Source organism: Lasioglossum baleicum, chromosome 18, assembly GCF_051020765.1.
Source record: "Lasioglossum baleicum chromosome 18, iyLasBale1, whole genome shotgun sequence".
NCBI classification, from domain to species: Eukaryota; Metazoa; Arthropoda; class Insecta; order Hymenoptera; family Halictidae; genus Lasioglossum; species Lasioglossum baleicum.
The window spans coordinates 4987932-5010723 of NC_134946.1; the positions used below are offsets into that span (position 1 = coordinate 4987932).

The 22792-nt window shown below is 37.7% G+C and overlaps 2 protein-coding genes across 7 annotated transcripts in view; both read left to right on the forward strand.

Moving 5' to 3' along the window:
* The window catches only part of Glurib (Glutamate receptor IB), a 383859-nt gene that overhangs the window by 259949 nt on the left and 101118 nt on the right, over positions 1 to 22792 (forward strand). For 4 of the 6 annotated variants that reach the window (XM_076442547.1, XM_076442544.1, XM_076442545.1 and 1 more), the window contains exons 3-4: positions 5201 to 5328; positions 10436 to 10565. In XM_076442547.1, coding sequence (XP_076298662.1) covers positions 5201 to 5328; positions 10436 to 10565 — 258 coding nt within the window. Of the gene's footprint in view, positions 1 to 5200; positions 5329 to 8698; positions 8975 to 9078; positions 9157 to 10435; positions 10566 to 16690; positions 18702 to 22792 lie in introns of those variants that run through there. The other 2 variants (XM_076442548.1, XM_076442549.1) reach the window with 2 other exon arrangements.
* LOC143217877 (trehalose transporter 1-like protein) overlaps positions 10572 to 22792 on the forward strand; it is a 38945-nt gene continuing 26724 nt past the window's right edge. The window contains exon 1 of the mRNA XM_076442551.1: positions 10572 to 16421. The gene's annotated coding sequence lies outside the window, so the exon portion shown is untranslated. The remainder of the gene's footprint in view (positions 16422 to 22792) is intronic.

Below are 22792 nucleotides of genomic sequence, written 5' to 3' on the forward strand. Positions count from 1 at the left end.
ATCCCAACAAAAACATTCTGTAAACAGGCGCCAAGTTCTTATGGCCGTAAGAAGTTGTGAGATCAAACAGAATACGGCCAAGTTTGTTAGCTTAGAAAAATAAAAATAAAAATTAGTTAAAAAGAACTCTATTTAATTTTTAAATAGTCACATGGAGGGCTAAATTATTCAAACTTGGCCGCTACCTAACACGTTTTAGGGCCATTGGTTTAAAAAGTAACGGCCAAGTTTGAATAATTTAGCCGTCCATGTGAATCTTTAAAAATTAAATAGCGTTCTTTTTAACTAATTTTTATTTTTATTTTTCTAAGCTAACGAACTTGGCCGTATTTTGTTTGATCTCACAACTTTTTACGGCCATAAGAACTTGGCTCCTGTTTACAGAATGTTTTTGTTGGGATTTGGTATGCAGATCGAAGTTTCGAACCTCTAGGATCAATGGTTCAGGAGTTATGCTTGCTTAAAGTTGTGCATTTTTCAGTGTTTTTGACAGGTAAGGGCGCCGCCATATTGGTTTGTAGTGTCGCGCGCCGCTTACCGAGCAGAGCCGCTAAATGGTAGTTGGTTGGTGATTAGGTCGGGGAGGGGGGTTGCAAGGTAAGCGGCTTTTGTGCGGTCGTGAAGCCTACAAATGTAGGAGTTCAAAAATATGGTTCCATTTAGAAAAACTAGGTTGACCTTCAAATATCCTAAGCACCTCCACCTGAAGGAAACAGTTATGCCCACCACGTAATGGGCCCATCGAAACCATAAAACTTCTGTCTGAAACATTTTTCTTCCTATCTCAAAAAATTTGGAAGTTATTCAGCTTGTCTTAGGTGACTGAGACTCCGTGTAAGCTGAATTTGTTCCTCTTGTCGGTTCCATTGGTCTCTAAGCTTAAAATTAGCATTGATCAATCCCGTGATCGATTACTATCGACTTCGATCCACTGTTGGTGAATTCCTGTCGGATGAACGTCTGCGAATGTTACGTTTCGCGGGACTCTAACAAATCGCGGTTTGATTTCTGTTTTGTTCGGTCTCGTCTTTCTTCCCGCGGGACGCAGTCTTCCCGGTCCATGTTCTTCCCAGGAATTCGTTTAACATCGAGGGAACGAGCTATTGGAATGTTTGGGATTTCTACGATGGCCCACTTCCAGACTCATGAATTATGCAGACACGGGAACGAGTTCTCGAACGCGGTAATGAGAGGCGAATGGGGATTTTCGTCTTGGGAAAGTGTGGTCAATGAACTTTCCTGTTTACTTTTCTTGTTGCTCCATAGTTTTCTGCTTCGCTGAAGTTTCGGAGACAAATGTGTTTTCTGTTCGGGTCGGTTCTCTCGGCAACATCGGAGTGCTTGAATGTAAAAATACACAAAAGGGGTTGTTTCTGATATTTCGTTTCGTTTCCATATACGCGACTCACGTGTACGCGGAAATGAGTTTACTATAGGAACGATGCTCCTGGGCTTATGCGTATAATAATTAAATTGTGGATGTCATGAAGATGCGCGCGGAAATGTGTTTGCAAAGGAAAATTTTCGTAATATGATAAAAACTTTAGTAGAAGACATAAAGGTGTTATTATCTCATGTGTTTTATATATTAATCTATAAAACTGAGCGTGTCCATAACTGTGGCAAACTCGACTAACAATTGAACCAATTTTTAAAATTATTTTCCAGCAGCTGGAGGTGCACAAAAAACAGCAGTCTAAATTAATTTATGAAACGAGAATCAATTAGGCTTACAAATATAGAATTTATGAATGTTCCTGTTATTAATGAAGAAACTTCATTATACGTATATTCATTATGATTTCGTAATTAACTCGTACAGCGGAAAGCAATTAATTTAGATAACTTAATTCCATTTTCTTGATGATGAACGTTGCTGCAGCGCAACTACATTTTTAGTGCGATGAAGCTATAATTGTGCCGTTTGAAGATCGAATATTAATTATCGGGAACTACGGCGACTTGAATCCATTGGATTTCATAGAACTCCTTTGGAATTCCACAACAAATTGTTGAATTTCAAATTAAGTCACTCTCGTCCTAAGAGTTTATCTTAAAACTTCCCTTAAGGTGATGTACTTCCTTAATCTTACATCCATCGAAGACCGTGTGGGTCCGAATAGACCCGTCACCTACCGGATGAGACCAGAGTACACGTGACACTCTCGTAAACTTGTTTCTGGTAGACATTCCTTCACGGCCGGCCTGTAATAAACTTTTTAACAAGATTAAATCGATTATCCATCTCCTCCTTTCACGATCAACTCGCCGTATAAGTTTCTTTGGCATCCCTTTTTACTCGAGACCTTCCCCTTTTTCGTACGGTGTCCGCGTATACACGTTGGCTCGGATCCAAACGTTTGAATCGTCGGCCACCCCTTTTCTTGCTTGTCGGCCACCCTACACCGACATCATATCAACGGCCGCGCCTTCTCCTTTTCCACGCTCGAAACTTTTCTGTCCGTTTTATCACGGAGCCGGGGTATCGCCATTTGGCGCAGGTGTATCGATCTCACGTTACGCGACTTCACGCCACGGCCCGCCAAGTGTTCCAAATTATCGGAACGTTTACGAGCTGTACTTAGCCAGTTCACGGCCCGAATTTGCCTCAGCGCAGCGCGCAGTTTCCGCTTCCGGATGGTTTCATCTTGTTCACTCTGTTTGCCATGTGCGACTTACCTGGGGGACCTTCTGTCGAATGGCCCGATTAATTCCCTGTACTCTCGCCGGGGTAAACAGAGCTGCGTTACAGAGACCGTCCGCGACTTGTACTCAGATCACAGAATACACAACGCAGTTACGTAGTCTTGTGCTCATTTTGTTACGACACGATCAATCTTTTAAACCATCGGTGTCATGTTTCGATCGTACTTTATTTTAATAGCATTCCTTATCTATCGTGAAATGATCCTTTTAATTTTGAATGTGGCCCAAGTCCATTTTAGAAAAATCAAGTAATTTTAATATTTACGTTTCTACGTTATCTTTTCATTCTGAAGCAAATTGTAACTAATATATTTAAAATCACAAAGATTTTGTAAAAAGGTAATTAGCTGGTTAATAGAATGGTACAAATTTTTATTTTGAAAGTGGCCTGAGTCCATTTTTCAGTTGTTTGATGTTAAGGTAGTAGCTCTGTTTCAGAGGGTTTCATATCAACGTGATTTTTGGAGGATGCAATTTTTAAAAGAATTCTAACGGAGAAACAATAAATTGGTTAAAAATATGCTGGATGCGTTTTTTGAGATTTTGTACAAGATATGATTTTGTAGAAAATACTGAATTTATTACCACGTCGGGGGGTAGACCGTGAAAATTCAAAAAAATATTGTATTGACACCACTTTAGAAAAATATAAGACAAATTAGAACAGCGAAATACAAGGATATGATGGACTTACTACGATATATACCACCGAAGCACCATGACTTCTATAAATCCCTCCCGCATACACAAAATGTAAATGAGGAGTAAATTGTTATGTAATTTATGTAGTTAGAAAATTTCCTGAATTGCATAAATAGTGTTTCTCAAGTTTTGTAATGAAATATAAAATAAATTGAATATTGTTTTTTCAATTTGAAGCATTTTAAATTATATCGAATGGACTTGGGTTGGGCTGTTTCAATATTTCTGACAAATCTAGTTGTTAATTTTGAAAGTTTGCTATTATTTTAATAGGAATTGCAAATTTAACTCTCTTAGATACACTTAAGGAGTGTGATACATACATTGGTATCCTATACGTATATTTTTAATTTCATTGAAACGCGCAAACTCTCAAATATCTCGATTTAATCTTAAATAGACTTGGGCCACTTTAAAAATAAACGGCTCAAATAATATGTGTAAGCATTTTATGAAAGAATGACGTGTTCTGAATACAAAAAAAAAGCTGGTGGCCCTCAAATCCAAAAATACAACATAAGAAAATATTAAAAAATAAAATGGATAACATTGATAATATTGTTTATATTATGAAATATGTTGGTACCTAATCAATTACTATACATTCAATTATTGTATGAGGTATTATTTCAATTTCATATCCACAAAATGAGCAAAATCATACACAATGGAATTATCTTAGGTCGGAAGAAATGTTTAATTTTCAAGTTAAAATAGCTCCGACGGCAAAGGATTAATTATTAATTTCGTAAAATGAGAAACTTATCGAAAAATGTTATTAAAGCTGCCACAAAGATACCGGACAAAATGAAAAAGAAAGGAACGCGAAACTAATCAGACAAAGTGATCCTGCACGCTGAAAGATCATGTCGAAATGTGCTGATCTGCAAACTAAATTCTTTAATAATATTGTTATTAAAGAATATTCTTCACGGGATTCTACCCACTCCTTTTCCATTTATCATTAGATCTAAATTGTACGATGCATACGAAACATGATAATTCGAAGAAAACGTACCATTCAAAATGGCGGTTCACCTTTGTTGCGCATTATAAAGCCGATTCCCCGTATACTTAATAACGAATGAGGAATTAGGTGTCCTCGTGGAAATGTATTGATAACGGAGCACCTAACGAAATTCATGTCTCCTTGTCTGTGCCATCATAATGGAAAACAGAGTTATTGGACGTCTGGCTCTGCTTTGACACCTTTGAATGGGTATTACACGGCCGTGAGAAGCAATGGCAGCGTGGCGCGGCGGGTACGAATGAAATTTCACGTAAAATATCATTCGCGATCGGAGACAGACTTTATTCGTCGCTTTCATGAAATTCTTATTATTTGTTTGTTTGTGGGACGTCGGGAGCACCCGGAATTAATAATCCAGTCATTCAGCATAATTGGCAGGAATGTCATTCCACCTATAATAACTCGGCACAGCCGCCATTATTGGAACATTAATCAATAAAACAATTGCAATATCATTTAGCGGAAAACTGGTGGAAAATGTTAAAATCGTGGAAATGTAACAGTGAAAATATTAGGAGAATTAGGTTCAACATATTAAAGAAATTTTCATTTTGCAAGATCCTCTGTCTAATAAGATAATAATTTTTATGCAAAATGTGAAGATTGTCTACATTACTTGCAATCAGAGTTGGGCAAAAATTTTTATTTAAATAATATTTTTGCCCAACTCTGATTGCAATATACAGAAGCTAGATACATATTGATTTCTTTCTAAAATAATTTTAGCAAGTTGAAAATAATAGAATATCTTTTTTGTTACAGTCTGCAATCAGTTCAGCAGGGGGGTGTTTTCCATGCTGGGCGCAGTGAGTCCGGACTCGTTCGACACCCTCCATTCGTACAGCAACACGTTTCAGATGCCTTTCGTGACGCCCTGGTTTCCCGAGAAGGTAAATATTACGCTTCCCCGCGCAGCTAAATAAAAACATATCATGCCGTTAAAGGGACAACATTATTTATTTTTAATCCAACCCTCGCACGATCTTTTTTCACTTATCGTCCTTTGATTATTATTTTTACCGTTTTCTCAGTGACCGTACATATTGCTAACGCAATGATAAGGTGGCATCTGATATTTAAAGCCACTCTTAACACTAAACCGCGACCGAGCCTTAAAAGTTACATGCTCGCATATAAAAATGACAAGATTGATTTCATTTAGACTTTGTGCGGCTCCAATTATAATACGTATTCTACTGAAGATATTTATACAATCAATTCTTACAAAATCATTTTTAGTATTTCAATAATTGTAAAATAATAAATCTGGAACCGGCCATTTTGACCGGTGGTGGTAGGTTTAATATTAAAAAAAGGAACTGCCAATACATTGGAAACCATGTTCAAGATAGGAATGTCAAATCCGATTTATCTGGATTTTATAAGGTCATTTTTTAGGGAAAAATTGGTGTTTTCCAACTGCTACATCGTGTTAAAATATCTTAGAGTAAAATTTGTACAATTGAATTGGTAACTGGAGCAACGTTGGATGTGAAATTTCCTTAAGATTTATTGTTCTCCTATCACACAAATCCTGTTCTCCTGTAAAATTTGCACTTTATATCATCCAACGTTGTTCCAGCTAACAATTTATTATTATGTGTGTGATTACTAGACTGCGGATCTTTATGCAAAATAAAAAATGTTTGCATTGATTGCAAGACAGAGGAGCAAAACAAAAATTTCTTTCTTCTTTTAATTATCTGATTCAGTTGAAACCAATACACTAATGTCTTTAGATCCTTTTAATATGTCCACTGCTTTAAATTGTGCTTACCCATTTTTGTGATAAATACATAATGCAAATGGCGCTGCCGTACAAATTCCGCAACCATAATCACCCTACTAAAAGCGACTAAAATGTCTTAGCTTTGCAAAATGTACAAGCCGCTATTTATTTAGATTCTGTGCAATTTTTATTACAATATGTGCCCGAGTAAAAAAACCTATCGAATCAATTTTCATGTAACCAACTTTGTAGTATCAATAATTGTAAAATGAAAAATATGAAACCGGTCGTATGACCGGCAGTGTTTAGTGTTAACCTTTCCGCCTACGCGCGGACGTCATCTCGGGGAACTGCTTATTCCTGAAAATTTCTCCCGGTGACGCGCGCGAACCATCAATCCCAACCAGTTTTACTTTCATTTTTATTTTCCTCGTTATCTCCGTAGACGAGCGAGTGTGTGAAATCCGAACAGAATCGATAACGTCGCGGAGGCTGATAATTAGCGGGAACGGTGGCTGCGTCCTCGTAGTAACCCAATCGGCGGGCCGGCGCGCTCCCGAAATCCCATAAATACATAAATATGTATAGGGTGTGTACAAACATATTACAATTTGAATTTCGGAATGAATCCGACCGGCTCGCGAAATTTATTCGTTGCGTCGAATTGCAACGGCGCATTTATCGGACCGCGGCGGCGACTGCCACTTGCAAAACTGATATCGTACGTCCATGTTGGATGAATGGGGAGGTGCCCGGCTATATTCACGAGCGATGTAGGCAAGCATTTTTCTGTTGTGTTTCGATGTCGGCACACGCTCGTAAGTATTGTACGCGCTGAGTACACGATGAACGTATAACTAGCATTCGCGTCGTTTAAATGCTAATCGCGTGGTAATGCTGATTCAAAACCTCCCCGTCCTCTTCTCCCTCCGCCCCCACCCCGTCTGACGGTCAATTATGTGTCGGCCATTTGTAAACGAGAAATCTTCTTCAATTTCCATGAGACCTCCACGCTAATTCCCCTCGGCTGAAGACCACGCTGTTTTTCTTCCCCGAAACACTTCTCTGTAAGACGCTAAAGTCTCGGACTCACTTTCCATCGGGAATTCGTATTTCCCGCGGTTAACAGGCCGTCAACGTCGCGCGAGGTCGCGAGGAATTAGCGTCGAGGTCGATCATTTCTCGTCTGAGACGGTTAAAGTTAAATTTACGATGTTCAGAACAATTCATTACATTATTTATGAATTTCTTTAAACATATTTTTAGAGGTACTTTTTACGGACACATTAATATTTCTGTCGTTCTCAATGCGGGAGCTGTTAAATTAATCAATTATTAATTATTAATTAAAAGTCGTTAAATTAATCCAGAAACTGAGCAATTCAACGACGATTTTTATGGGCACCGTGTGTTTGGTATAATTGTTTCGCGGGAGGGAAAAGGGGCTCCCAATATTTTCCTGAATGGAAAGCAGTATCGATTTTTTGTTCTTTGTGATACCTCTCATTAAACTCTATGGGATTCAGGTACTTGAACCTTTTTTTTACCACTCTTATATTAGCTTGCCGTGTTGTTGTTGTATGCGTCAAATCTTGTAATCGAATTTTAAACCACTTCCCGATGAGCTACAGACTTGAAACTTTAAACATAGCTCAGAACTGGGTGACAATGCAATATTAAAAAACAAATTTAAAAAAAAAACTAAGCGTTTAGGAGATATAAACTATTAAAATTTTAACCATTACACCACCCCGCGCGACGCTCGGTAGTCCCTCATCGCGGCCAGCGATCCCCACTCCGCGCGCAAGCGCTTACCTACTCCACTACGTGTTCCCACTCCGACTCATCCCCACTCCACTGGCCCACTTCGCATCGTAGGAGCTCAGTTTACTTACTGAGTTGGTTAGGATTAGGTCGGGGTGGAGGGCGACAAGGGGAGCGCCGATTCTGCTCGGTAAGCGGCTTGCGGTCGTCACTACAAACCAATATGGCGGCGCCCTTACCTGTCAAAATCACTACAATGGCTCCTGAACTATTGATCCTACAGAATGGAAACCTCGATTTGCAGCCGTCACGACACAATATTTTTCCTTTTACAAAAGATGGTTGAAGTGGTAATTAAAATCGATTACAAGAGATGTAAAGACTAAAAAGTAGAGAATAAAAAAATATATAAAAGAACCTTTTAAAAACCACGCTTATATTAAAGTGCACAGAAAGGAGAAAATAATTTTTTTAAACATTAGCGACAATAAATAAAAGCGTGGAGCGCCCACGAAGATTGCGTCAATATAGTTTAGCGCTCCACGCTTTTATTTATTGTAGCTAATGTCTAAAAATATTATTGGTGGATAGTTCTCTGGAACAATCTTCGTTCCCACGAAGATTGCGTCAATATAGTTTAGCGCTCCACGCTTTTATTTATTGTCGCTAATGTCTAAAAAAATTATTTTCTCCTTTTTAGTGCACTTTAATATAAGCGTGGTTTTTAAAAAGTTTTTTTATATATTTTTTATTGCGCGTACTGAAGTTTATTCAAAGGTTTATTCGGCGGGGCCGATTCCAGTTCGGGGGAAATCGCCGATCATCGGTAACAAGCGGCCGCGCCGATCCCAATTTCGGGGGCAATCGCCGATCTTCGGTGACATTCGGGTGCAAGGGCCGACCGCGGTTTCATAATATACGCGAAAGTCAAAGTGAACACACGTACTTTTGTTTTCTCCGAGCCACCCTTCCGACCTTGCCAACCGCGTCGGTTGTTACCGAGACACAGAAAGTGTACGACGCAAAACAGGGAGCGTTACATGGTACGTACCATTCCCGTGTTGCATCATTCATTGTTATTGGAATTAATCCAGTCTTCAAGCGCAAGATAGTGAAGTGGAAACTTTTGAAGTGAAAACTTCTTTAGGTGCATCAAGTATCCTATTTTTGTTGGGCAGTGAGAGTGAGTCTGATCCGACACTCTCCGAGGTGAAACGCTATTTGGGTAAGCTTGTGTTAGATATTTAGAGAGAGATTTCAGGCAAAACTATTTATCCCGTACTTTAGTTATCACAAGCCCATTGTTTCTCTCTTATATTATAATTAGACTGCAGATCTTTATGAAAAATAAAAATCTTCTGCATTGATTGTGCGAAGCAGGAATGAAATAAAACTTGATTTCATCCCTTAATGACTTTGTTACATTAAACACAACATTACCTGTCTCATATTTCACCCGACCAATTTCTTCATAAATGCATAAAGATCCGCAGTCTAATTTTAATAATATTGAAGAAGATATTGATTTTGATACGAGTAATATTCATATCATTCGTTATATTACTTAGAGTCGATTACAATCGCAATAGAAGTTTTCACTTCGGTCGTACAGTGTTATACGTACAGTATTGGTCTGTTTTTTATAAACAAATTTTTGGAGGTACGGACACATTAATATTTCTGTTGTTCTCAATGCGGCAGCTGTTCGTTAAATTAATTCAGAAACTGGAGTAGGGTTAATGCTATGTTTCTTTACTTGCTTCTTAATTTTTTGACGTGACGATTATTTTATATATTGGCAAATAACTTTATAATTGTACATCCAACATTTTCCTCGCTGCAGAACCCGAGAATTGTTGTTTTCAAGAATATTTCTTTGTTCTTCGAAATTTTTAGCGTGATAAAAAATTGCTGGACCGTGTAATGCCTCGGAGGAAACGTTTTCCAAATTGGTGAAAATAGTGCTCGTGCAAAAGTCAACATCTACTCCGCCCGTAATTTCCCGTGCACTACATCGTATTCTATTTCGATAAAAATTCCCGTCGATCACGTCGAAAGAGGGTGGTGATCGATTGGTCGCGGACCGACGCTTCCTCGGAATAACGACGACTACTCTCACCTCGCGCCGAATAGATCCGCGAACGAGGTGGTAATTCACTTAAAATTGCGACGTTATTTCGCGCTGGCGACCGAAACGATAAGGGCGGAGAGGTGGGGGTGGGGCGGGGAAACTTTACAGAGAACAGCTCAATATCGCACGTATCACGGGTAGCTTTCGAATGGTTCTGTCATTCGCGAGGCCGTCATAAATATTTACGATTACATTTCCAACGTTCCGCGGATTCGTCGGGAAAGAGAACGGCGCAGCTTAACGTTTCCTTCGCTAGATTTCGGGGAGGGTAGAGAATTGCCGGTGGCGGGGCCGAATAAAATCTAAAAGTCGAACGTCGCATGTGTGTGGTGGTGCGTACGTGTGTGCATTCATGGTCGCCTGTTATGTCCAGGTTCTGACGCCGTCCTCTGGTCTTCTGGATTTCGCCATAAGCATGCGTCCGGATTATCATCGCGCCATCATCGACACGGTGCGATACTACGGCTGGAAGAAAATCATCTACCTCTACGACTCCCACGACGGTAAGTCCCCAACCTTTCTCATGCATTTCTCATTTTACAGCGTAATCCGGTAGGCCGCTCGGTCCTCCAGCCTTGGTTTTTCACCCTTCTTTCTTTTCTCCGCCGCCGCCGGATGCGATACCTCTATTTTTATTACGTCTGCTAAGGATCCACCCTTCTTGGTCCCCGGTGGCCAACTCTCTCTCTCTCGACCGACGCCGTGGAAAATCGGTAGATCCCCTATATACGCCGCACCGACGTCCGTATCCGCTGAAACTGTAATCGCGGAATGGCCGCAGGAAGCCTCGGATAGGGACGATCGCTGTATATGTGGCTGCTGATGTTGTTTAGAGGATTTTTTGAAGTAGAGCAACTGTCGGATTAAAGAAATACAGGCCACTGTATTCTTCCAAAGGCGTTCAGGGATTTTTGAAAAATTATGGCCACTAAAAATTTGGACAATTTTACTACCCTTCATATGGAATCTTTCAGTATCTGCAACTTTCACCTTTAAGCTCTAGTCTTGAAACTCGTCTTTTTAAAAAGATATTTTCTTATTTTTTAATTTTTGAAAACATTTTGTAATGTTTTCTTATCATTCCAATCAAATTGGCTTTTAACATTTTTTGTTCAGTCATTATCTAACAAACTAGACCAATTTTAAGAAATTAAAAATAATTACACGATTGAAGAATACGAAGATGACGTTGTTCAGAGGATTTTGTTGAAGTAGAGCAATCGTCGGATTAAAGAAATACAGGTTACTGTATTCTTCCAAAGGCGTTCAGGGATTTTTGAAAAATTATGGCGACCTAGACGCGAGTTGCCACAGTCGGCCAATAGACAGTTGGTGCGCCGGGTCGACAATCGCAAAATGTATTTTTTAAATTTTCAATATAGGCCCACATAAAAAAGTTGTAAAATGGATCTTCTAGTATTTTCTCTACAATTCCGACCAATTGCAATTTTCGAAAAAATTTCTTTTCGCATCCTGTAGTGAACTAAGTGCTCTAGCTTCCGAAAAAAGTTTGAATCGTATAGTCCATTATTAAAAAGATTATCGCATTTTTTAGAGCGTCCGAATATTAATGGGAGTGTCACTGTATGTATATTAAAAACTTTTTCAATTTGTTACTATAGTTAACTCCGCTAGTACAATGGTGGCTCTTGACATTTTCATTGTTTATCGTCACACATAGTCTATTAGCAGTCTAGTCATCAGATATGTATACTATTTACATTGCAACGATGAGAATTGATGAGTTTGTTTATCACTTCTTACAGATCTAATGATCTAAGCATCCGGTGACTCTTTAAAGAGCTCGCCAATAATTAATCGCAACATTGGCATAATTCTTATAAGGTGTATGCTCTCGTGTTCACCTCCGTTTAATATTCAGCGAAATGAAAATAGATCGGCGGAAAATTCTCTACTGTCCGATTCATAATACACATACTTAGCGCGCGCGTAAGCAGGATACTAATTTGCATGTTTACGAAGGTTGTCCTGCTATTTTTAATTTTACATCGACACGGTCTATTAGTCCGTAAAAATTGGATTTTTCAGGTTTGTTCGAAATCAGCTTGCTAATGTGCGATCAATGCAAGGTGACATTGACTCTCGATGTATGTACACGATTCCGGAGTGTGTGAGAATGTATGGATGACATTGAACATTACTGGTTTCCATAGTCACAGAAAAAATGTCGGACGGAAGTGATTGCAATAGTCATTGGTCGGGGAAATCAAATGTCCTTGATAATTATGACCTTATAGTTGAATAATAATGCTGATCGCACTTTAATTATACATGGTGACACGGTTTTGATCACAGTTGTAATACTTGAAGAATGAGTTATAGAATTAAAATATCAAATCATATTGATTCATATCAAGAATTTAAATAAAATATCCGTTCAAAATTTTAATGGATTTTCATTTTATGCTTCAACTGAACCAATTAATCTAAATTAAACTAATTGATCTACATGAAAGTATAAATCTACATCAAAAGTAAACTTTTTAAAATTATCAATTAGAGCAGTGAACGGTCCTAAGCATCGTTAATTATCAATTATAAAGCTATAAAAGTCGTGCGTTGTCCGAGAGCAAAACGAATGCAAATTACAACGCTGTAGCGGCGAAATAAATTGTTTCAGGATAAAATTATAATTGCTCAGGACAAGGAAGGGCACACTATAAATATCGTACCAGGAATACCTGGAGAGATACACACCTGATTGTGAATCATCGTCGCGATCGGAATTTTCCCGGAATGGTTCTGTTACGCGTAAAATTCGATCTTACGCCAACCGAACAGGTAACATTCGAAGAAATAATTTGGTGGCGGAGGTCGAACCAGTTGCGCGCATTCAAGGCGAAGTTTTCCCTCTTACTTTCGCCATTTGCGTAAGCCATCCATTATTTGAGACGCACATACCCGGCGGCTTTGCTCTAAAGTACGACTGCAATTTTTTCAACGATCGCTGCGGCTGACAGTTTTATTGTATTTAGCACCCGACGGAAAGTACGCGGATTCAAGGCATTTTTCAAGTCTGTGTCAGCAGATGAAATTGCGGCGTGATCGATTTCAACGCGTTGGCTCTCGTGCAGATTTTTAGACTTTCATACGCGTAGGTGTCATTTTCTTTCATTCGGGTGTGAGGTCAATTTTATTCATCAGTTAACCCTTTGCACTCGAAAATTAAACACTTCTTTCGACCTAGAATATTTCCGTTCTCTACGTTTTCTCTTAAATTTGTTAGATATAAAATTGATAAAATACTTAAATGTTTAGTAATTGATTAGATACCAACATTTCTAATAATCTGAACAATATTTTAAATAATGGTACATACATTTTTAGCGAGATCTCGTAGGCACCACTCGAGTGCTAAGGGTTAATATCGAAGTGCATTGTCCGGTTTGCATGACCAGTTGATTATAAGACTGAACAAATTATTTAGATTAAATACACAAGGAAGCTTATACATTAACAAGAATAGCAATTTTATTTCACTTTTATGAGGAGTATCATTGGAATCTACCAAGTACAGGAAAGTTGAAATAGACCGTGGTAAATCTTGACTTTCCCCCGTTGCAGGTTCAATTAATAGATGATTAAATTTTACTACGGTGCAGACTGATGCGCGATTAAACAACGTTAAGCGTTAATTGATTGACAAGGACGATTTCGTTAGGTGTTAGAGTCCATTAGAATACTTCATTCTCCAATATACGTGTCTGTTTTACAGAAAGCACGAGGTTGCACCGTCTAATGAAAAGAACCAATCGAAACATCAGCTCCGCGAGGGGTCGTGAATTTAATTACTTAATGAAGCTCGCGGGACGATTAATCACTGGATGCCATGCAGCTCCGTGCTTTGCCGGTTTTCGTTTTACTATAACACGGTCACGCGTTCGCGATACAACCATGCTACTTAGGATTCAGAACAATTGCTCGTCGTCGACGAACAAACTCCTATAAGAACGGTCGTCCGGCGAACGGACAGAGTTTAATTACTGAATGCAAATGCAAATATACTTTAGGGACCTGCGTGGCAGTCGTCTTCCTACAACAGACGCAATCTCGTGCCTTGCGCCACCCTTGCGACTCAATCTTCAGTCTCGATCCCTATCCTGTATTTATCTATGCATATAGGAACGACAAGTGTACTGGTTCAAAATGATACTACAAATTAAGATTTTGGGCTGATCAGACTCTCGAGAAGATTACAATAGCCTTCTATTATTTGGGACTATAAGTCGGACGTCGCACAGTGAGCTATCTGCTAAAAAAGTCGGCAAAATTATTTTAGCGTTATCTATCGGCTCAAGGTTATAATTTAGACTGCGGATCTTTATGCATTTGTAGCATGATAGAGTGGATGAAGTTCAAAATTGTTGGAAAATTAAAAAAATTGACAATACCAATGTACAGAGTAACTCGGCTGAAGGAGGCCACCTAAATATCTCCTTTATTTTTAATGGCACAAAATATATTTATGGCATAATTTAAATGGTATCGAACGAGGAATATCATAGAAGAGCAATTTCTTTTGACCGGTTATGTTTTCATAGTTCCTTCAAGGTCATCGTTATTTTTTTTATCGGGAAAACTTTTTTTCATTCCATCTTATAGCGGCTGAAAAAATACATTGGAATGTTCTTAAGTCATTAACAAGATGGAATAAAAAAAAAATAAGTTTTCCCGATAAAAAATAACGATGACCTTGAAAAAACTGAAAAAAACCGGAGAAAAAAAAATTGTTCTTCTATGACATTCCTAATCGATACCATTTAAATTATGCCGTAAATATATTTTTTGTGCCATTAAAAATAAAGGAGATATTTAGGTGGCGTCCTTCAGCCGAGACACCCTGTATAATTATTGGCTCTATTAAAATTATTGAGGAAAGAAATAACTTTCAGTTTGGTTTCTATTTCTTGCAATCGATGCAGACAATTTTTATTTTGCATAAAGATCCGCAGTCCAGATATAGTATAGTATGGTCATTCAATTCGTCTTAACGTTAGCTATAACATCATTAAATAAAAAATGCATTTCGACATTTAAAAGATCAAATGAATTTTTATTTTTTGTCGAAATTCTATATTATAGAAGTATGTAGATGTTTACATACTGTTCAACTCTGTTGGCTCGACTGAAATCGAGGGGGTAAAGTGACCCTCTCTCTGCCACTACCGGCTCGGTCACGTGACATCGTGACAGACGTGCGACAGACGATTCGTGTCACGTGACTCTGCCGTGGGAGAGGTGTGGTAGAAGAGGAGGCTAGAGTGGGAGACAAGTCTTAATCTGGTGACTCTAGTACGCTCGTTAACACCTTCTTTATATCCAGTCTCTTCTTTACGATCTGTTTTCCGAAATAAGACACCTGAGATATGATTATGGCCATAACAGCAGAACATCTCACTTTTATCACTTCGGGCTTGTAACGTGAGAGTGAGGTGGACAGCTATTGTGGCTATCAGAAGTGAATGAAAGAGCTGAAAGATAGTGTTATGATAGATATAGAGTATAACGCTTGTGTTGATAAAGTAAAGATATAAAAATTTTGAGAAAGGTAAATGGTAAACAATAGGTGCATCGTATATGAAGAGGAAGAGGAACCTTCGATCTTCAAATGCAGGGTGGGGTTTCAGTCAGGAATAAATTTTTTCAAAATTTTTACAGACGTTTGAATGTACGCCATTTTCGACAGAATACATCAACAGTTAAAATGTTAGAATAAAATGCATGGTGGATTACGAAACTAGGTGCTTCTAGCTTTCAAACGAGTCCAAAATTGTACGACTTTTTTTTGGTAAATAAATAGTTTGGACAATGTTAGGTTATTGAATGAAATATTGTTTGTCCATCAATGGACTCGGAATAGGAATGTGACAGACAACCAGTCAGAGAGCACGTGCCAGCTGAACTGCATTCCAAACCGGTTGGTTTCGCAGCCAGTCCTAAATGCGATTTTTCTTATTGGCGAGATGCAGGTGATCTGGACTTCCCCGTCTCACGCGTATCTACGCTGAAAAGTCAGTATCGCGTGCTACGCTCCCAAGGTTAAGGTTACTCCCGACGGTCCGTGTCTGCTGGTTCAAGGTTCTGTTCTCGAATTTGCACTTGATCAGTTTCTTTCTTTACGTGTGTGATTCTGTGTTTGCTAACGATTATGTCGCGAGTTACGAAACGCGTCTTCACGACAGCCGCACCGGCTGGATTTAACTGTCCAAGGTCGTTCAGTTATTAACCTTTTCGTCTTCAACGGATCCTGTTTCCGATCGAGAGTCCAGAAACATTTCTAATTTCGTGAAGAAACATGAAGTTTCGATGCTGAACACAATTTTATTCAACGAATATGGGTATGTACAATATACAGTGGGTGTACGAATACTTTTCATCGAGGGTTCAAATAAAACAGTTTTAGAAAATCCCTTTTTTATTTTTGCATGTAACCTTGTAAATTATAATTTTTGGAAAATCTTTCTTGCATACCATTTCGTAAACCAATGCTTCTAATTGATTATGAAAAGATCAGGTCGTTTGGTAATTGTACCAAATACGATCAATTAGAAGCATTGGTTTACGAAATGACATGCAGAAAAGATTTTCCAAAAATTATAATTTACAAGGTTACATGCACAAATAAAAAAGGGATTTTTTGAAACTTTTTTACTTAGGCCCTGAATGAAAATTTAAAATATAATGGAATGGAATGGCTGAATGGAAGTTTATTTGTTTGTATTCTTCTACTGCCTTAAATTGCAGCTAATCATTTTTGCCATAATTGTCTAAAATCCGTGATTGATAACGGTCTGAAAATTGAAGCTAAATAGGATAAATGTTAAGAATAATGTTTCAACATTCCCCTAAATTCTTTTAATTTTACACTGGCCTCTAATATAATCTTAAAAACCCAACCTTCAATGATTCACTGCAGTCGTTATTAAATTTCTGTAATTGGAATTTTGCAATGAAATTATAATGTTGTTCTCCCACGAATTAAATGAAGTACATATATTATTGCATGACCATAATCACAGAAACAACAGAACTGGAATCATAATTAATCTTTCGAAATTATAAGTCGTGTTAATTGTATCATATAATCAAATTCATTTTATTAAAGCACTTTTGTTCGGTATTCTAGAGACTGTAATTAGACGACCAACGTATTATTAATAATAATAATAATAATAATAATAATAACAAGGGCAGTATTACAAACTCCGTATCATATTTAAACTTTTCAAAACCAGAATTAATGAACATTTTCGTTTACCTGGTAGGCGGTGCGTGCCAAGTAAATATAATAAATTCCCGGATCCTACGGAGCAAGGAATTCCCGGAGATTTTCGTGCGTGCGACCGGTTCTCTCGAGTTCCGCATTATTCATAATTAAAATCTCCACGAAAAAAGAGCATCAGAGTCGATCTAACCGCATCGTTCGTCTTCGTGCATAGAAAATAATTTTCCCCTCGTGCAACGAGGAAAATTCTCGGTAAAACGTGATTCGCTAGAGCTTCAAACATTTCTTTGGATATTTTCCTTGTTCGCTATCGACTTTCCTCGCGATCTGTAAAGAAAATGCGTTATCTATTAAATAGAAATGGAAAAACTTGTCTAACGATACTGGTAAACCTTGCACATTGTTAGAAGTGAAAGACAGGATTATAAATATTCGTGGAAAAACGTTTGGAAAAATGCAAATATATAAAGTAATTTATATTTTTAATTAAGAGATCCGAAATGTGCGTTCATGCACAAGGAAATCATATTGGATATTTACTGTAGCCGTAGCCTCGTCCATAAAGAATTCTTGTGAACAAAGAACGAATTCGTTTCTCATCAAAATTCATTTTCTGAAAAAGTAATGAAGATAAAAAAAAATTATTCACACACACACAGAGACGCCATTACATTGCTTGCAAGAAATAGTATAACTTTCTCCTCTTTCATTTTATTCTAACGTTAACTATCTGTAGACTACAATAGTGATTCTTGAACACAACGCTTCTTGAAATTTATATTCTGATAATTAATAATAACGAGTTAGTTCACGCGTGTGAATATTGATTTTACACGGCCCACGGCGAGGTTTCCCAATTTTTCAATTTTTCAATAAAATAAAGCTAGCAGATTGCCACAGTCGCGCCTTCCCGGCGAACAATGGCCGAAAGGATTCAATCGCGTTCACGGGGAAACACGGAAAAGTAATTAACGGCAGTGGACCGTATCGTCGCACTTCATAAAAGCCGGCGGCGGGAGTGGGACGCGGATAAAATCGCCGTGAGTTTCGCGGGTCCGTGGATCGTGGACGTTGTTCAGTTTCCTCGTTCGCGTCTTCGAGGATGAGATCGAACCAGGTGCCCATCAACGACACTCGATCGCCGGTTTCCGAGAGACTCGCGTGCGCGTCACGAACGCGTGCACCTAGTGTACTCCCGTGACGAAACGTCCAAGTGGAACAAATTAAAGGGTCCTCTTCGATTCGACCCGAATCACAAACTATTTGACTAGCACGAGGTTCTCAGTGTTCTAGAGAGTGAAAGGAACCGTTCGAGATACGATCGTGGAGGACATAGTTTGAGGCCGTGCTCCAAAAGTGCTCTACCGTTGGTCCTGAACAATATCTCTCACCGGTAAAATTATTATTCTTATTAACTTTTCGATAACTTGGTCACCACACATTGGAAATCTTATTTACACACAGGCATTCTAATTCTAACTAATAGAAATGTACTCTGGATTTACAAATCACACTGTTTTTGAAACGAAAATGTACAACAAGGTTTTCTACAGTGGCCGAAATTTCTGTAAAGTCACTGTGTTTTGTGCCCGTGCGAAATCAATACGGTTTATGTACTTCTTTAAGGCCTGGTTTACGTTGTATTTTTGTCCAGAAGAATTTAAAAGTTGTTGCACACGTCTTGTTACTGGGAGCTCCAATTCAGCTCGAAATTGTGCTGCATTTTTCCTTTTCTTAGCTGCAGACCTCATTAATATTGAATGTTGTCTCTTTGACTATTTTTTATTACTACCTTTAAGATGATTTTTTTCCGTAATTTTCACGTAAATTGATATAATTATTAATCACAGTATATGACCGATTAGTTTTCTTAGCAATTGCGCGATTAGAGCAGCCCATATCTTTATAAGCATCGATTAATGCTTTTTCTTCACTTGTTAGTACTTCTCCTCTCGGCATTCTCAGACACGTGAATCAAATTATAACAAACAGGATTTCTGTGAGTTCTAAAACTAATACTTTTAGAATATTCGCAGTTTTCCGTAGTTCTCCGCTCAGAATACAGAGAAACACTAAGTGACTTTATAGAAACTTCGCACACTTGGGTTCTGCACCACACAGAAAAAAATTTTTAAAAAACGTAAATAGTAATCATAACGGTCTAGAGTACGCAGTCCCTCTATCCGAGTGTCTAGAAGGCACAAGACCAGATACGATAAATCAACAAAAATGGTGATATTTTTAAAATATCTATGTAAAAGAAGATGACTTTATAGAAATTTCGACCACTGTAGTTGTGTTTTATAATTTCTTTAATTGTCAAGTAGACTACTACTTCACAATTAAAGAAAGAATTTTAGAGAATTTTAAAGAATTTTCCTACTGAGTGGAAAATTATTTATGTAAATTTTCTGGCAAACCATTCATTCCGTGTGGGATAATATTCTGTAACTTTTTATTTAACAATAAATTATCAATGTATTTAACCAAATTTCTTCTATTCAATGGTTTTTCATCAATAAATGAATGTCGGGAATATTTTGTTTAAACTTTTGCAGGAGAGCTACTGGGTTAATTGTCATGTACGATAGTTATAAACAGAGTTGAACAAAACTTTTATTTGAATAAAAATTTTGCCCAACTCTGGTTATAAAATGTACACCACAGTTTATATGTTTATTATTATACTGTTTTTTGAAATATGTGTTGAATCGTGTCACTTTTCTAATGAATGAACAATTTCAAATGCAGCAACCTGATATGTAGAACAGTTCGAACCGAATGCACATATCAGAAAATAGTAAAAATGAACCGGACTTACAATTATGATGGTGCAGCGCGGGTTAAAATTAAATCAACTACGTCGGCAGCCGGTTCAATCGGCTGGAATATCGTTTGGTTCGTTTGGATTTGACCGCGATGGAATTGTGACAGAAATTCAATATTTTCACGCTCCTCTTTTGAAGTTGTCCATTTCAACGATATCGCGATGGCCTATACAGATTGCACTGCGCGGGCAGCACTCGATAGATAAATCCAAAGACAATTTAAGCAGCAATTCGTGAACACGTTTCTCCTATCGGAGCCTACGTACCAATTATTCTTGTGCAATTAGTTTCACGGAATTATTTAGGGTATATCTTTTTCGTTTCTGAACGCTTTCGCATTTTAACGTATCTGGTCCAAGGTGAACGCATTTTCTTCGGGAGAAAATTATGGCGCAACAATAAACGTGTGACAAAAGATATATGTAAAGTGTTTACATGGATGACAGGATATAAAGTATATAGTAGGACCTCGATTATCCGAATCTCCGATGTCTGAAGCCTTCAGTGTCTCAATATACAATAGTACTATTTGTTGTATAAATTAATAAAAATTCAATCTAGCGTTACAACCGAGTAACTGTTCTAATGTTCGAACATGTTTCTCTGTTTAATTCTGATAATCAACATTCGATGATAATAATTTTTATGTTCCCATGTTGTATCTACTTTCAGTATCACTTACATTAATATTGTGATATTATAAGGCTAAACTTCCGATTACGTCCATGCTCCGAATTGAATAAAATTTTTAGAATGGGTTCCTTTTTGACTAAAGTAAAGATTGCCAAAAGGGGTGCAGGTAGCGAACATGCTGGTAACAAGGCGTCCTTAGGACTAGAGTTTACATGAGCGTCAAGTACTGAGAGATCTTTTTAATAAATCGCACTCTTGGCGGACGGCTTCGCCGTCAATAGTTGTCCTTATTTATCGCCCACACCTTCCAATTAACGATAGGTTGAGTTAATATACTATTTTCCCACACGAAAAATTTTTTTTTACCATTTTAATGTCACACTCTACCTATAAAAAATAATATCACTCTCTCTATAAAAAGGGAACCTGTTGATATAGGACGTCATGATACAGAGATTAATACTGTTCCGGCGGGTGTTAATATATGACGTGATAATACAGAAATGAATACTGTTCCGACAACTATTGTTTTCAACATTCCAGGGACCTTCCTGCTGGTTTCCGTAATAATTAACTGTCTCGAGATAAATGGACCACCCTGTATATATCATATATTGGGTTGGCAAGAAAGTAATTTCGGTATTTTACGGTGAAATAGAGAGCCCAATCTTTTTATTCCACTGTGTTTGATGATCTTTTGTCGAAACGAATAAATAAGGAAATTTGATTGAATAAAGTTCACTGCCTGATTAAACAAATTGGTTTCACTTCACCTTAAAATACCGATATTTTACTTTCTTGCCAACACAGTATATATTATATCAATCATTGGGATTAGAAGTCATGCAGAACGTGTAAACTGATTGTTTGGAAATAAAGGCAGTGTTTTACTTCGCTAGAGACGGAGTTGCTATTACCGTAACGGGCATCGACGTATTGCATAACTAACCATGGTAACAACGCGGTACTTTTCCGAATCGTTTAGAAATAGACACTAGTGTTGCAGTTACAGATAAAGAAGACCTTCAATTCTATACTGAGTTGTGGCATACCGTCAGTTTATGAGCATAACTTGTTAGGAAAGCGATTAAAAGGAAACTCGAATTTGTTGTATACGGGCTTAGCAATTTCCGATCACTATCGCGTGGGTATTGCGCCCGAGTTCTACGCTCTTTTAGAATGTATATGCGCATGTATGTAGAACGTTATACAGAGCGTTTGAATGAAGTTCAATTGAGTGAGTAGAATTAGTTTATGATAATTAGACTGCGGATCTTTGTGCAAAATAAGAAATATCTGCATTGATTGCAAGACACAGGAACCAAATATAAATTGCTTTCTTCTATTAATTAGGTGAAACTGCTACACTGGTGGCCTTTCATCTTTTTAATATGTCCACTGTTTTAAATTGCACGTACCCATTTTTGTCGAAAATGCATAAAATCCGCGGACTAATGATAATTGTCTGAAATTTTCACGAGATGAATTTATTGTTTCAGAAATTAATGAATGCTCCTTCTATATTAATCATTGGTATGTGTGAATCAGTGAGGACCTCATTCGAAAATTTCCTTTTTTTTTCAATTTCTAGACAAAGTGAAAAACAATTAATTTTTTTGACAGTTTTTCTTGCATTTTATACACTTACAAGTACCGTGAGTGCATACAGTCTACTTATCACCTTGGCCAGAATAAGAAAAGTGGAACAGTAAATAATAAACCGAGTCTGACTTTTACATTTTGTTATTATAGGCCGATGCGATTTCATTGCTTACACAGCGATGAGATACTACTTTTATTATCGAAGTCTGACTAATCATGGCATTTTCATCTTATCGCCGATCACAGAGACCACACATCAGTGTCCGGTAATTAATAGATTACGGATCTCTATGCAAATTTGCAGTTGTATATTGGGTAACTCCGAGTGTGAAACAACAGTACATTTTATATTTAATCACTGATGTGAGCATCATTTCCAATGACGTTTGTCCCATTTATCAATAATCTTTTCATTTATACT